Source organism: Podarcis filfolensis (genome assembly GCF_964270895.1).
Source record: "Podarcis filfolensis genome assembly, chromosome: 2".
NCBI lineage: Eukaryota > Metazoa > Chordata > Lepidosauria > Squamata > Lacertidae > Podarcis > Podarcis filfolensis.
In genome coordinates, this window is record NC_139605.1 from 102943863 (window position 1) to 102957596 (window position 13734).

Here is a 13734-nt window from a genome sequence, read left to right on the forward strand (position 1 = left end):
ATATGCCGGCTGTGAAGCCACTCTTGGACGCTAAGTTGAATGAGGTATAGGGCTGGGTGATATATCATCCAAAACTGGTTTAAAGTCCATATTGTGATATTAGTTACATAATTTTTAACCTGGCAATATATATTGTGAGTCATGGTATGTGTGTGTGCTGTGCAAAAAACACAACGTGGGGAAAAACCCATGAAGTCATACCCTTATTTCACCCTTATTTCAGACATTGTGATATACCAGTATATTGCAATGTTGAAAACCAGATATCGTGCTCTCTCTCTCGCTCTCTCACCTTTCCCTGTATCTACACAGCAAACTAATGTATCAAAGAAGATTTAAAATAGCTTTCTTCATTGTGTGCCAGTTTTGTATATGCTGCAAGCCTTTTAAGTAAGGAGAGGCTGCAAAAACAACACCTCATTTACTGCCTGAAGTGATATGGTCCCTCTGCATAGATGGGCTCCTAGTTAACCACATTCCCTTGCATGATGCTGTACATGTCATGTACCTGGTGAGCATACCATAGCTGTCACTGGTGGCCACAGGGTACACTAGAGCAATGGGGAGGAAGCAGCAGCAGCAGCAGCAGCAGCTTGTCAGGGCAGTTAGAGAAGCTGGAGAGTAGGAAGGCCTGGCTCTCGAGGAACAGGTTTTATAAAGTACAGCTCTCCCAAAGAGAGGTTTCTGCCCTGAAGGAGATAAGAGAGTGACAGCAGGCTGCTGTGGAATGAGCAAGATAGGAAGATCTGCAGCACACACTTGGGTGAAAGCATGTGGCAGAGCAATGCCAGGATGGGGCCCAAGACAAAGAAGGGCGATGGGATCTCAGATTTATGGGGGGATTGTTCTGCAGAGTGTGCTGTGGGGCTTCCTGGCTGATGGAAGAGGCAGGGCTGCTTGTTCCTGTTATGTGAAAGAACGGCTGCACATCCATACTTGTCCTCTTCTATCCATTTAACAAAGAAAAAGAAAAACCCAACAACAGGCTAGTATGTTCGAGAAGTGCTAGCAAACGCCATCTAGTTAATTTCACCACTCCACTGACTCTTAGGAGACAGAGGAGGAGCAGCAGGTCTTCCTAACAAGCGAGAGAGAAGGAGCAGCAGGTCTTCTAAGAGCCACATTCCTAACAGAGCCCAGTTTTCCGTCCTTTCTTCCCAACAGGTTTTTAAAAGCTACCACTGCATGATCCGGGCTGGTACCACAGAAGCAGTAACATCGGGTACTTTCACATGTGCGCAAACACACATACTCCACCCCCCCCTTTCCCAAACCTCCAAAGTAAGCCACGGCACATCTCATCTTTTGGGAAATAGCCAACACAGAACCATTTTAAATTCGGTGGCTCCACGATGTCCCAGGCTTTCATGTCTGCCCGTAACCAAAAAAACCAGCTACAACAGGACAACCACCACCATCCAAGCCCAACTCTTTATTACTACGCTGAGGCACTTCTGAGAATGCTAAGTGGAGGACTTGGAATGGAGTTGCAATAAATAAAAGGGGGGCGGAGGGGAGGGGCGGGAAAGGCGAGCCGGTGCCGCCACAGTCTTTCAGTAGTAACCTCGAGTGCAAGGGGTAACAACCTACAAGGAACAGAACCGGAAGGGCAAGAGCAGACAATTTACAGGGCCTTTTGAGTGGTCAGTGAAGGAGGATTTGGCACCCACACAATTTGGGGTAAGGGCACCGGCACAGGCAGGCAGCCCACAAGGGACAACACCCGATGGAAGGGGTATTGCAATGGCTCTCCCACCCCGGTTCAAGGAATTGGCAACGTCGATCTGTGTGGCAGAAGCAAAGGCGCTGTGGCTGCAGCTGCCCACCCGCTTTGCCACGTACCAGGCGGCAAAAAACCTTGTTCAACTGTTTGTGTTTGGTGGTGGTGACAGAGAGCAGGACTTTCCCCCATGGTGCAAGAGCATTGGGCATCCCGACAACAGGCCTCCAGCTGCATCACCGTGGCTTCTGATAGACCCAGAAGCACTTTTTCTTTTAGGGCTCCTGCGGTCCCTTCTTCAAGCCGAAAAAGCTGGAGGATCGGGGAGGTGGAGCGATGAGCATTGGGGCTTGGTTCTTGTGGGTTATTTTGATCTGGAAACACAGGAAAACAGGGTGCGGCAACACTTAAGAAGGACTCTATTAACATGCCATTAACATTGCCCCTGCAATGGTAGAGCAAAGCAATGGCTGCGTCCCTTTTTCGACCCAGCAAAACATAGCATCCATATCAGTGAAAGAAGTACAAAGCATCTCAGGTCCCATAACCCAACAGGCTCCGCATCTCAGGAACTAATGTACAGCAGCTTTGGGATTTGCCTTACGCTGGCGTGATCTGCCCTGACTGGGCAGCTTCAGAAAGGGGTCCTGATTCGACCCACAAAGCTGCTTCCCCCAAAGCACGCCCACCTGTGATGTCAGGCGTGGGCAGGTAAAGGAACCATTGGTAGCCTTAAAGGGTGCTCGCAAATAGTCCTTGGTGAGTGGGGCTTGTAAAAATTTGGTGCCATTGCGATTGGAACTCCTGAGTGCAGCTGATCCCTGCCAAAAGCAAGGGTTGCAATCAGAGCCAATGAGCTGATCTGTGCTGACTGTAACCCCCAGTGGGACTGGCGAGAGGCATCCATCTTAGCAGCGCAGCTTGACCTCCATCAGACAGCAAAGGGAAATGCTTCTCCTAACATCATGCTTGCATCAGGTGACTGACAGGTCCACTGGACAAATGTGGTCCATGGGGGTGGGGAATCCAGTTCCCCAGCCCTGTACTAGGTGCTTACCGTGCATGGGGCTTGCATCCAGGGCTCTCCATCAATCTGCATGGGGAGATGCTTGAAGGTTCTGCAAAAGCACACAGAGAGGGAATGGTGAGCAGATGCTAACATGGAAACATGAGACACAGACTTCTGCAGGTGAGTGGCTGCTTCTCTTAACGGATTTTCTGCTTCAGCCAGCCTATACTACTAAGAATTTACAAGTGGGCTTTGCAACAATATCTTTCTTTCACTTAGGACATGTGAGGGTCACAATGGCAACTGCAAGAGAAGGAGGAGAAGCCCCGTCGCAAACCAATCGCCTAACTCACCGCAGTGTGATCTCGGAGCACTTGGCCAGGCGTTTGCCCGCGCTCTTCAGTCCCGTGTAAATCTGTCCCATCTCTAAGACGCCTTCCAGGCCCACCACCTCCATCCGCCGGTCACTTAGGTCTAGGTGAGAAATAGCAAGGGGGAGGAGGAGGAGAAGAGGAGAATATTGGAAGTTTTGCCCATATCTACTTACGACAACAACAACAACTTTATTATTTATACCCCACCCATCTGGCTGGGTTTTACCCAGCCGCTTTGGGCAGCTTCCACCACATATAAAAAGCTAAGACATCAAACATTAAATATGGAGTGGCCACCGAGACCACATAACACCAGTCCTGAAAGACCTACATTGACTCCCAGTACGTTTCCAAGCACAATTCAAAGTGCTGGTGCTGACCTTGAAAGCCCTAAACAGCCTCAGCCCAGTATACCTGAAGGAGCATCTCCACCCCTATCGTTCTGCCCGGACACTGAGGTCCAGCGCCAAGGGCCTTCTGGCGGTTCCCTCACTGCGAGAAGCAAAGTTACAGGGAACCAGGCAGAGGGCCTTCTCGGTAGTGGCGCCCGCCCTGTGGATGTCAAGGAAATAAACAACTATCTGACTTTTAGAAGACATCTGAAGGCAGCCCTGTTTAGGGAAGTTTTTAATGTTCAATGTTTTACTGTTGGGAGCCGCCCAGGGTGGCTGGGGAGGCCCGGCCAGATGGGCAGGGTATAAATAATAAATTTATTATTATTACTTCTACTACTGCTACTACTGCTTCCCGAAACAGGGCAGCCTAAGTCTTTAAAAGTTGTGTAGTTCTTTGCTTCCTTGACATCTGGTGGGAGGGTGTTCCACAGGGCAGGCGCCACTACCAAGAAGGCCTTCTGCCTGGTTCCCTGTAACTTCACTTCTCGCAGGAAGGGAACCGCTAGAAGGCCCTCGGAGCTGGACTTACAACTGCTTTCCCTAGCCAAACCCTCCCTGTGTGGTGTTCTCTCTTTAAAAAATTATTTTATTTTATTTTATTAACATATAAAACACATATATATACATTTACACAATACATGTACACAACACACTACCTTATTTTCATAACATAAAACATACCTACATTACTCTATATAATACCTACTTATACTATACATATCAATATACCTACACACCTACCCCACACGGACACCCACCAAGTGACTTGACTTCCAGCCGTTCTTGTTACGCTACTTTATTTTTCCAACTAGCTTAAACGCATTTCATTATTTATTTAATCTCTCCTTCTATCTTAACTTTACTCTGCTTTCCATTTTCTGGATTCACTCAGTATCTGTCAGAAATTCTACTTTTTCCACATAATTTTTGATGTATTCCTTAAAGATAGCCCACTCCTTATTCACTTTTTGTACCGTATCTCCTCTTATACTCCCTGTTAGTTCGGCAACATGGAAGTATTCCATCACTTTAGATAACCAGTCTGTTTTAGTCGGGATGCTGCTGTGTTTCCATTTTTTTGGCAATCAGTAACCTTGCCGCCGTAGTTGCAGACATAAATATTGGTCTGACCCTGTGCGATGTTCTCAGGAGTGTCAGCAATATCACATGCCTGCCTGCCACCTGTGCAGCATCACTCCATTCCTCATTCATGGTCACAACAATTCACATCTGCTCTCACTTTCCACATCCGCTGCTGCCTAAAGTAGCCCAACCCACCTGAGCCCAGCTGCTGCCCCTTCTTCCTCAGCTCACCTTGTACACAGTTCTTCAGAGTTTCGGCATCACTGATGACCTGGGGCTGTGCGGCTCCCCCTGCTGTGCTTCGTGCCGCCGCCTCCCCCAAAGGTCTTTTGGTCTCACCCCAGAGGTTGGAGCCGCCGTGCATGCTGGGAATGTTGAGGACTGCTACTCCGGAAAGTGCTCCGCTGAGGTCAATAGGCTGCCCACAGCACTTGGGGTGGGGAAAGGAATGTGGGGGGGAAAGTTAGCATCACTCATAGATATAGATATATGGATATAGATCTAGTGTGTGTTCTTTATTATTTGATGTAGAGGATGCAGTAACTGCAAAAACATAGCAAATGCATATACATTCATATAATTTCTCATATATATATGTGTGTGTGTGTGTGAGAGAGAGGGACACAGCTACAAATACCAATATTATAAATATCATAATCCAATAACTAATTTACCACTTAGAGAAACTTGTATATATATTTATAAATATATTTATTTATATCTATTCTTCATTTTATTTTTTATAAAAATATCATAGAAATATCAAAGCAGTTGGCAGAGTAAAAGCATGAATCATAAATCATATGACACAACCCCTATAAAATAAAATGAATTCAATAGAGAAGGATGCCACATCATATTTAAAATTTCCTCTCTCTTGCTTACAATCGCTCATCAAGAGAGATAACTGACATTTATATTATTATTATTATTATTAATAATAATAATAATAATAATAATAATAATAATAATAATAATATACCACCCATCCGGCTGGGTTTCTCCAGCCACTCTGGGTTGCTTATAGCATATATAAAAACACAATATAACATAAAAGATTTTTAAAAATAATGTCTTATACCAACTATAAATAAACCAATAAATCAATAGAAACTAATAATAATAATTTTACAGTTATACCAACATTAAAACAACCACCAACCCCAACCCAATGAAAACAAAACAGAGGAACCCAAATTAAAACTGTTTAAAACATTTTAGCCAGCTGCCCCAACCCACAAGTTGTTCAAGCAATGTCCCTTTAAATGCCACCCCTACAGCACTGAGGTAAGGGTTAAGTTCTAGATCCAGCCTTGACCAGCAGATAATAGGGTAGAGAGAAAAACAACAACAACAACATTATGAAGCTATCAAGAGAAGAGTAGTTTTTTTCCATGGGTCACTTTCAGACTGTCAGTATTTTCCAGGAGAGATTCAGTCACATATCATAAATTGAGGTTTGCACAATGAAAAGGAATTAAAGTGATAATGGTGCAACAAAACGTCTTTTTTTTAAAAGGACTTTGTTTTATTAGAAAATGCACCAAAACGTGGCTGGTAAATGCACCAAAAAGTGTGGGATCATGACCAATCAAGCAAATCAGAACAAATGCTTGGTAAGCAGTGCAACTGAGCAAATCAAGACGAATTCTCAAAAGGCCCATGGAAAGGTGACAGAGGGAGAAGTGGTGGTGCTTATTTTTAAAATGAAAAGTGCTGTAGCTCAAGCCTGCTTGGCAGTCCCCCTCGTCCAATGCAGAAGTCCGAATGTCAAATGTGTAGCGGGTCCCAAGCTGCTTCTGGCAACTCAGTGACGAGTGCACCCATGCTCAGAGACAACGTTGTTCCTAAGTCCTGGTGTTCACAAGAATACCAAGTATCTCTTGGAGTCTGACTTAACCTTAGGGTTCATCCACACTCCCCTTTGTTCCATGATTTCTAGACACAAGTCTGAGAGGTTTACCTGGGAAAACTTGTGGCTTACTGCCGAATCATAACAAACGTCGATCGTTTTTTTTTGGCGGACTGACGTTTGTTCTGATTCACCAGTAATCTGCAGCAGAGATCATTGCAAAGGACAGAAAAGGCAACTCTCATCTTTCACAGTTGCAGCACAGCTGTTCGACTTGAGCGCCACAAGGGGGAACCTCACCTCGACAGACAGGCACTCCTTGAGCTTTTTGCATGTGGCAAAGATGGTCTCCGATGTAGCAAACTCAAAATACCAGAGCTTGTTCTTCATCCTGGTTCAGGGGAAAAGGGGGTGCGAAACAAAAAAAAAAAACGAAAAGCATGTGGCTGGGTTCAGTTTCTCCCAGGAAGGCCTCAGCCAAACACATCCACCTGCAGGACTTGCCAGCAGCATCAGATTTAGGGCGGTGCAGGTGGTTCCCCCGCACGGGAGCAAAACTGAGAAGATCCATAACGGAGAAGATCATTTGGGGCTGCCAAATTTTGACCTTGCTCAGGGCACCATATTACCAACGATTACCAATGTTGCCAGCCTAGACTGCCCCTCTCAAGAGCATCCTCTTTTACTACCCAACTACTCCATGGCCCAAACCACCTTCTCCTTAGAACCAACTGCTTTCTCGGCCACATGGCAGCCCCATACCACCCACAGATGCTTCCCAGGGAGAGACGGAAAAGCACCGACAGTGTGCCAAGGAGGCCAGGGACCAAAAAGCCCCTTCCTCCCCACAGGCAGAGGTTCCTATGCATGAATAAGGAGACTCAAGTGCCAGATCGGACTGGCTACACAGGGGAAGACAGCCATGATTCTGGAGCAGAGGATTCTGGGTAGATACAGCGCCCAAGGGAAGGTGCTCCCCAACCGTACTGCGCTAACCTGCTGTTAAATTTCTCCGGGTATTTCTCCCTCATGACATGGAATCGGTGGGCAATGGAGGCATCCTGGAGAAAGGGTGGGTGAGAAAGACAGAGTCAGAAATAAGAGGGGGCGTCATGGAGGTGGAGAGGGAACAATGTGATGGGAGGAGATGTCCCACACAGCTTCTTCCAAAGTACCCTCCCACCGCCTGCCACCTTTCAGCTCCCCAGAGTCCCCTCTCCATCCCCCGCTTCCAGTCCTTCTCAACTTTCTGCTATGTCCTGTATCCCTCTTGCTTGAAACCTCCTGCCCCCTTCTCTGCAGTCTCCTGCCACTGACTTCAGTGGCACCAGTATAGCAACAGCTCAGAAGACCGCAAAACCTCCCGTAGTAGAGAGAGAATATGCACCCTCCACAGGCTTGAAGAGGAGGGCTGTCCTTCAGTGCCACTCCTTGGTATTTTCACTTGCCCCTTTCATACTTACTACCCCAATGGAGAAATAGTTGTTGATGATCTCGTAGGGGACGGGGTCCCCTTTCTCATCAGGGTTGTCGGGCGTCACCTGGACTGACCAGCGATCCATCTGCAGGATGCTGCTTGCCTCAATGTCTTTAAGGATCTTCACTAGGTTCTCGCCGTCATAACCTGGGCAGAAATTTATGCATTAGAGACTGAGGAGGGAGGGAGTAGGCTTGTGACTTTTAAAATGCTGTAAGTGTGAACTCTGGTAATAAGCTCCACTCCCCCACCTTGGCCAAACAGTCTTAGTCTAGTAATCAAATCAAGATGAGAGGAGCACGAAACCAGGCAACCTCAAGCTGCTTTTCCAGTGCTTTCCTTTCTCCAGTACTAGGACTAATTCCCATGCTAGAATGTTTGGGTTGCTACTATTTAAGGGAAAGATTAAGCCACAACAGAAAGCACTTTTGTTATGGAGCCAAGATCTGTCAGAGGCTTTTTATAAAATGCAGCTTTATTTTATACATGCTGCTGTGCTTAGCTTTCCAGTCATATGCTGGAGTTCAGGGTAAGGTACATGGGGTGATCCTCACAACAACCATGTGAGGTAGACAACGCAAATGACTTTGTGGCCGGGCAGGAATCTGAACCCAGGTTGTCCTAGCCCCAGGGGAAGAACTATATGGCATCACATTACTGTTTATGAGTTATTGCTATATCAACTATGTACTGAATGTTTTCAACACAAAACTGCAGAGGCGGAGGTTTTGCTTTTGAAAGAGACAAAGAGAGAGGGGGAGGGGGAGAGGGAGACAGAGAGGGAGAAAGAAAGAAAGAAAGAAAGAAAGAGAACGTAAGAGAAATTGCACAGCACAAGATTCATACCCAGGGTCTAAAACCCCAGGAGAAATATCAGGAGACTCTGTACACTCACTTGTTCAGCTAACCTGCCTGACATCAGGGCACCTTCCTTGCTGTTATTAATGGACCCACTGGTCAAATTCAGGGCTGTGGGAGAAACCTACATGGCTAAATGGTCTTAGCTGGGACAAGGAAACAATATAGTCTCTAGTGGGTCACCTGGTCTGATTCCAGGTGATTAGCAGCATGAGATGGAGACCAACTGGTGTTACTCACCTCCTCCCCAGCGAAGGCAGCGGGCCAGATCATTGCCAGTTCCCAGGGGCAACACAGCCACGGGAGGCCGACTTGGTAGGTTGGCTTTGTCTAAAAAGAGAATGAAAACCGATCTTTTCTTTATAACATGGAGTGGCAACATTAGCGACGCTAGCAGACAACCCCAGTTGTTAGGATGATGGGTACATCATTGGCCCTTTTAAAGCAACTAGCAGTTATCGTGTTGACACAAAAACGGAGGTTTTGGATTGGATCTTTATCCACACCAGACTGTGGAAAAGGAAAACCTTTAAAGTGTCTCAAAGACCTACCAATGGCATCCAAGATCCATCCGACTGTGCCGTCACCACCGCAAACCAGGATACGGAAATCTGGCACATCCCGGAAGAAGTTCAGCCTGGAACAAAAAAGGTGCATACAATTAAGTTTTAGCCACAGGTTCCATAGCTGCCTCTCAGTCCTGATCACAAGCCACCTAGAGATAGAGCACAAAATTCCTCCAGCTGTGCTGGTACACACACACACACACACACACACACACACACCACTTCCCACCAGCAACCTGCCTTATCCTTCAAGAGATGTGAAATGTGGGCAACTACTGTCACAACAGGAAGACACAACTGACATAGACTGAAGGTCACAGCAACTCACCCAGGTCCGGGGCCCCCCTTCAGTAAATTGTAGACCTGCCGTGGATTGAGGAGGTATTGAAATTTCCGCAGCACCCTGCCAACAAGATGGGGGGAAAGATAGCCAATCAGAAACCACCTTAGTCAAGTTTGTAATATGCTTTGCAGGAGAAACCAAGTTTGTGGGACATGTTTGCAAATGATGGGGTCTCGTAGATTAAGGGATGGTCAGCTAGTGTCCCACTGACCAGATCTGGAGCCCCAAGCAATTTTAACAAGCTCCTGGTAGCCTTGCCAAATGCGAATTGTATAAGTGATTACCCAGAGTTTTTCTGGCAATTAGAAGTGGGCGGGGGAGTTTCCATGTTGTAAGAGATATATTCTGCTGGGATTGTCTATAGAACCTCAGACAAAAAACTCATAAAAAATAAACTGCATCTAACCACCCAAAAGCAAAACTGATATGGACCGTAAGACACACATCCTAGAAAAAAGAATGGTGTGGTACAATGTGTCAGTGCATCTGGCTCTTAATCAGAAGGTTGGTGGTTCGTGTCTACCCAGGGATGGGTGTGGACAGGATTCCTGCATTGCAGGGGTTGGACTTGATGGTCCTTGGAATCCCATTCCAGCTCTACAGTTCTATGATTCTAACCTCCCCTGCCCCACCACCTTTATGCTTCAGACCCCATTCCCCTCTCACCTCTCTCCCTGCTTCCCACCACTCTTGGGATTGACAAAGACAAGCAAGGGGTGAGTGTCAGGCACCGGGATGATCTGCAGAAAGACGGATGGAAAGGGTTTTTGGAGAGCAGCTTGGCCAATGATCAATTTCGCTTTTCCACTCCTGCTAACAAGCAAACAGCACTGTAGGTTCAGCAGCACAGGAAGGGATGGAGAAACAGGCATGTAGATGTGGCTGGGTACAGCTGAAATTGATGGGATGCGGGTGGCGCTGTGGTCTAAACCACTAAGCCTAGGGCTTGCCGATCAGAAGCTCAGCAGTTCAAATCCCCATGACGGGGTGATCTCCCATTGCTCGGTCCCAGCTCCTGCCAACCTAGCAGTTCGAAAGCACACCAGTGCAAGTAGATAAATAGGTACCGCTCCAGTGGGAAGGTAAACGGTGTTTCCATGTGATGCTCTGGTTTTGCCAGAAGTGGCTTAGTCATGCTGGCCACATGACCCAGAAAAACTGTCTGCGGACAAACGTCGGCTCCCTTGGCCAGTAAAATGAGATGAGCGCCGCAACCCCAGAGTAGGTCACAACTGGACTTAACTGTCAGGGGTCCTTTAGCTTTACAGTTGAAATCACCCCTAACCACCCACCTCTTCCCTTTGCTATGAGCGTGGTTTCCAGAGAGGTCTATGGAGAGCCATACATACAGCTCTTGGGTTCACCGTGGGCCTGTACACACATGGCAATTTTAAACCAGCTTAAACTGTCATAGTTGTTCTTCCTATCCCCTAATATATTGGGGTGGTTTTGTTTTTTGTGTTTTATAATCCTGAAGGGTCTAGGGATCGTTCGCAATTATTCTGCAGCACCCTGCACTAAGCAATCATACCCAGAGTCCCTGGAGGAAAGCCACAGCAGTCAGAACTAGTTTAGGGTTACAATGCAATTGAGCCTCTGACCCAGCAAGTCTTCTGCTTCAGCAAACAGCAGCTGCTGAGGATTTGAGTGGGTGACCTCCATGCATGGTTCAAAAGCAGTTTGAGCTTAAGCTGTGTTAAAAAAAACAAACCCTAAAACCCTGCACTGACCGGACCGTATATTCAGTACAGTGGTACCTCGGGTTACAGACGCTTCAGGTTACAAACTCCGCTAACCCAGATTAATGATGATTATAGACAAATAAGAGAGGATTTACTGTACTCAAATCTTTTGTGGATAGGTTATAACAAGGTACAAAGAATCATAGCAGAAATTGGAACCTGTACAGTTTATGTGTGGGGAGAACAGATTACAGTGGTACCTCAGGTTACATACGCTTCAGGTTACAGACTCCGCTAACCCAGAAATAGTACCTTAGGTTAAGAACTTTGCTTCAGGATGAGAACAGAAATTGTGCTCCGGCGGCGCGGCGGCAGCGGGAGGCCCCATTAGCTAAAGTGGTGCTTCAGGTTAAGAACAGTTTCAGGTTAAGAACGGACCTCCGGAACGAATTAAGTACTTAACCCGAGGTACCACTGTATATTCTCTCACTGGTATTACCAAATTTCACACATGGCACAAACAGCACGAGAGGGACTTCAATGTGCTTCAGCTCGAGGGCAAGGGATGTTTTAAGTATTAACTAACCTCCCTCTCCTGCCAACTTCCTGGGTTATTTGTAACTAACATGAATACGGAAGGCATTGCTCAGACTAGCACAGGACCTCAGTGCCAACAGGGCATCAACAGTAAGTGGGGACCTGGCAACACCCTCCTTCCAGTTTCCCCAGGCTCACCCGCAGTGCCTGTCCCTCAGGGGTGGTGAAGGGCTGAGCTGGCTCTTCTGAAGGGGTCCCACAGACTCCGTTCTTCTGACTGTTCTGTCGCTCCTGGGACACAGAAAGGGGCAAGAATCAGCAGGGGAAGTAGCACCACAGCAGCTCTAAGGCTGTTGCTGGGATGAAAACCATTGGGGTCAAATGCTGGAGGAAGGCTCAGCACAAACAAACAAGCAAGCAAGCAAGCACCAAGAGGATGGGTACATTTCTAAGACCTGCAGCTTGCTCCTCCTCTTCCTTCAACACCTACTTAATGTGCTCCCTGTCTGCATTCTCCTGTACTATCTCCAGAGCAAAAGCAGATTCTGAGGATTATATGCACGTGCCAGAAATGTGGTGATATGCACTTTACTTCAGTGCTGAAATTATGCCATCTTGTCTTAAACTGGACCGTATCAACAGCAGCTTTTGGTCTAGTCAATTTCACTCCTGAGGCAAACTTTAAAAATCATCCTAAATACACAGAGCATTGCAGAGGGGCAGAGTTAATGTTTTCTCTGAACCCCACACCTTTACGTAATACTACTACTACTTATTACGATTATTGTTGTTGTTGTTGTTATTTATTTGTACCCCGCCCATGTGATTGGGTACCCTTTCACATACTAAGCATACATAGAAATATACATATTTAAAAACCTTAAAAAAAAATAGTTCCAAAATTACTTCAGTGCTTAGGGGCTGAAGAAGAAATGCTGTATGCAGAATGGGCATTCTCAACAATAGGACTTGCACCCAGATATAAACACAATCTATTGCAGCCGCAATGATTTCTAAGGGTGTGCTTTAGTGCTTTAGCTGGAAGCAGAATGAGAACTTATGAAACTGCTTGATCAGATACTATGGTAGGACACAAGAAACAACGTACATTATGGGCAGTGACTGCTCCCTCGCACTGCCTCCAAATCTTTTAAAAACAATAGTGAGCAGGCTGCATCAATGGGCTTCAGAAGAGAACTCTCTTTCCTGTCATTTGTGTCCACCTTGACAGCTGTGATTCCAACTCTATTATTCTGTGCATAGGTGTTGTGGGGGAGTGTACACATGTGCAAACATTTTGTGTATAATCCATGTGTTTCAATAAGCCACTCACCAGCACAACAGGGTAGATTGCTGAAGGTGGCAGGATATGATCTCTGAGGACCCCGCAATCACAAGCTGAAGGCATGAGAGACATGCACTCGTCATGGATCTAGAGAGAGATTTTACACACACACACAAAAGTTTATTCTGAGTTCCGACCTGCAAAATGCAAAAGCCTCGAATGCAATCTCTTCCTTTTACCTAGAACACCAGTTCAAGAACAGCATTTGTGATTTTGCTCTCTGAACCATGAAGCAAGACAAAAATGATGATCGCTTTTAACTGATGAAATGAGAGTTCTGCCTACATATAAAACACACACAAAAATCACTTAGCAGAATATCTATACATATAACATGGCACGCTATGCCAGGAAGGCATAAACCAGTCAGGCTTTATTAGGCCACAGGACAGTCCTCCACCTCCGTTGTTGCTTTCACCTCCCACCTTTTCACAGGCTCCCTCGAGAAATGCTCCTCCTCCCCACAAGTCCTCTACTCCACCAATCCTCTGCT

General features: G+C 46.4%; 1 protein-coding gene across 8 annotated transcripts in view; it reads right to left on the reverse strand.

The window, feature by feature from the left end:
• Nucleotides 1-1417: 1417 nt before the first annotated feature.
• The window catches only part of DGKA (diacylglycerol kinase alpha), a 77358-nt gene continuing 65041 nt past the window's right edge, over nucleotides 1418-13734 (reverse strand). For all 8 annotated transcript variants that reach the window (XM_083598646.1, XM_083598642.1, XM_083598643.1 and 5 more), the window contains 13 exons: nucleotides 13230-13328; nucleotides 12095-12187; nucleotides 10344-10417; nucleotides 9663-9737; nucleotides 9320-9405; nucleotides 9009-9098; nucleotides 7897-8057; nucleotides 7430-7494; nucleotides 6734-6824; nucleotides 4813-5011; nucleotides 3083-3203; nucleotides 2778-2838; nucleotides 1418-2094 (listed from right to left, as the gene is read on the reverse strand). In XM_083598646.1, coding sequence (XP_083454772.1) covers nucleotides 1996-2094; nucleotides 2778-2838; nucleotides 3083-3203; nucleotides 4813-5011; nucleotides 6734-6824; nucleotides 7430-7494; nucleotides 7897-8057; nucleotides 9009-9098; nucleotides 9320-9405; nucleotides 9663-9737; nucleotides 10344-10417; nucleotides 12095-12187; nucleotides 13230-13328 — 1314 coding nt within the window. In that variant the 3' untranslated portion in view covers nucleotides 1418-1995. The remainder of the gene's footprint in view (nucleotides 2095-2777; nucleotides 2839-3082; nucleotides 3204-4812; nucleotides 5012-6733; nucleotides 6825-7429; nucleotides 7495-7896; nucleotides 8058-9008; nucleotides 9099-9319; nucleotides 9406-9662; nucleotides 9738-10343; nucleotides 10418-12094; nucleotides 12188-13229; nucleotides 13329-13734) is intronic.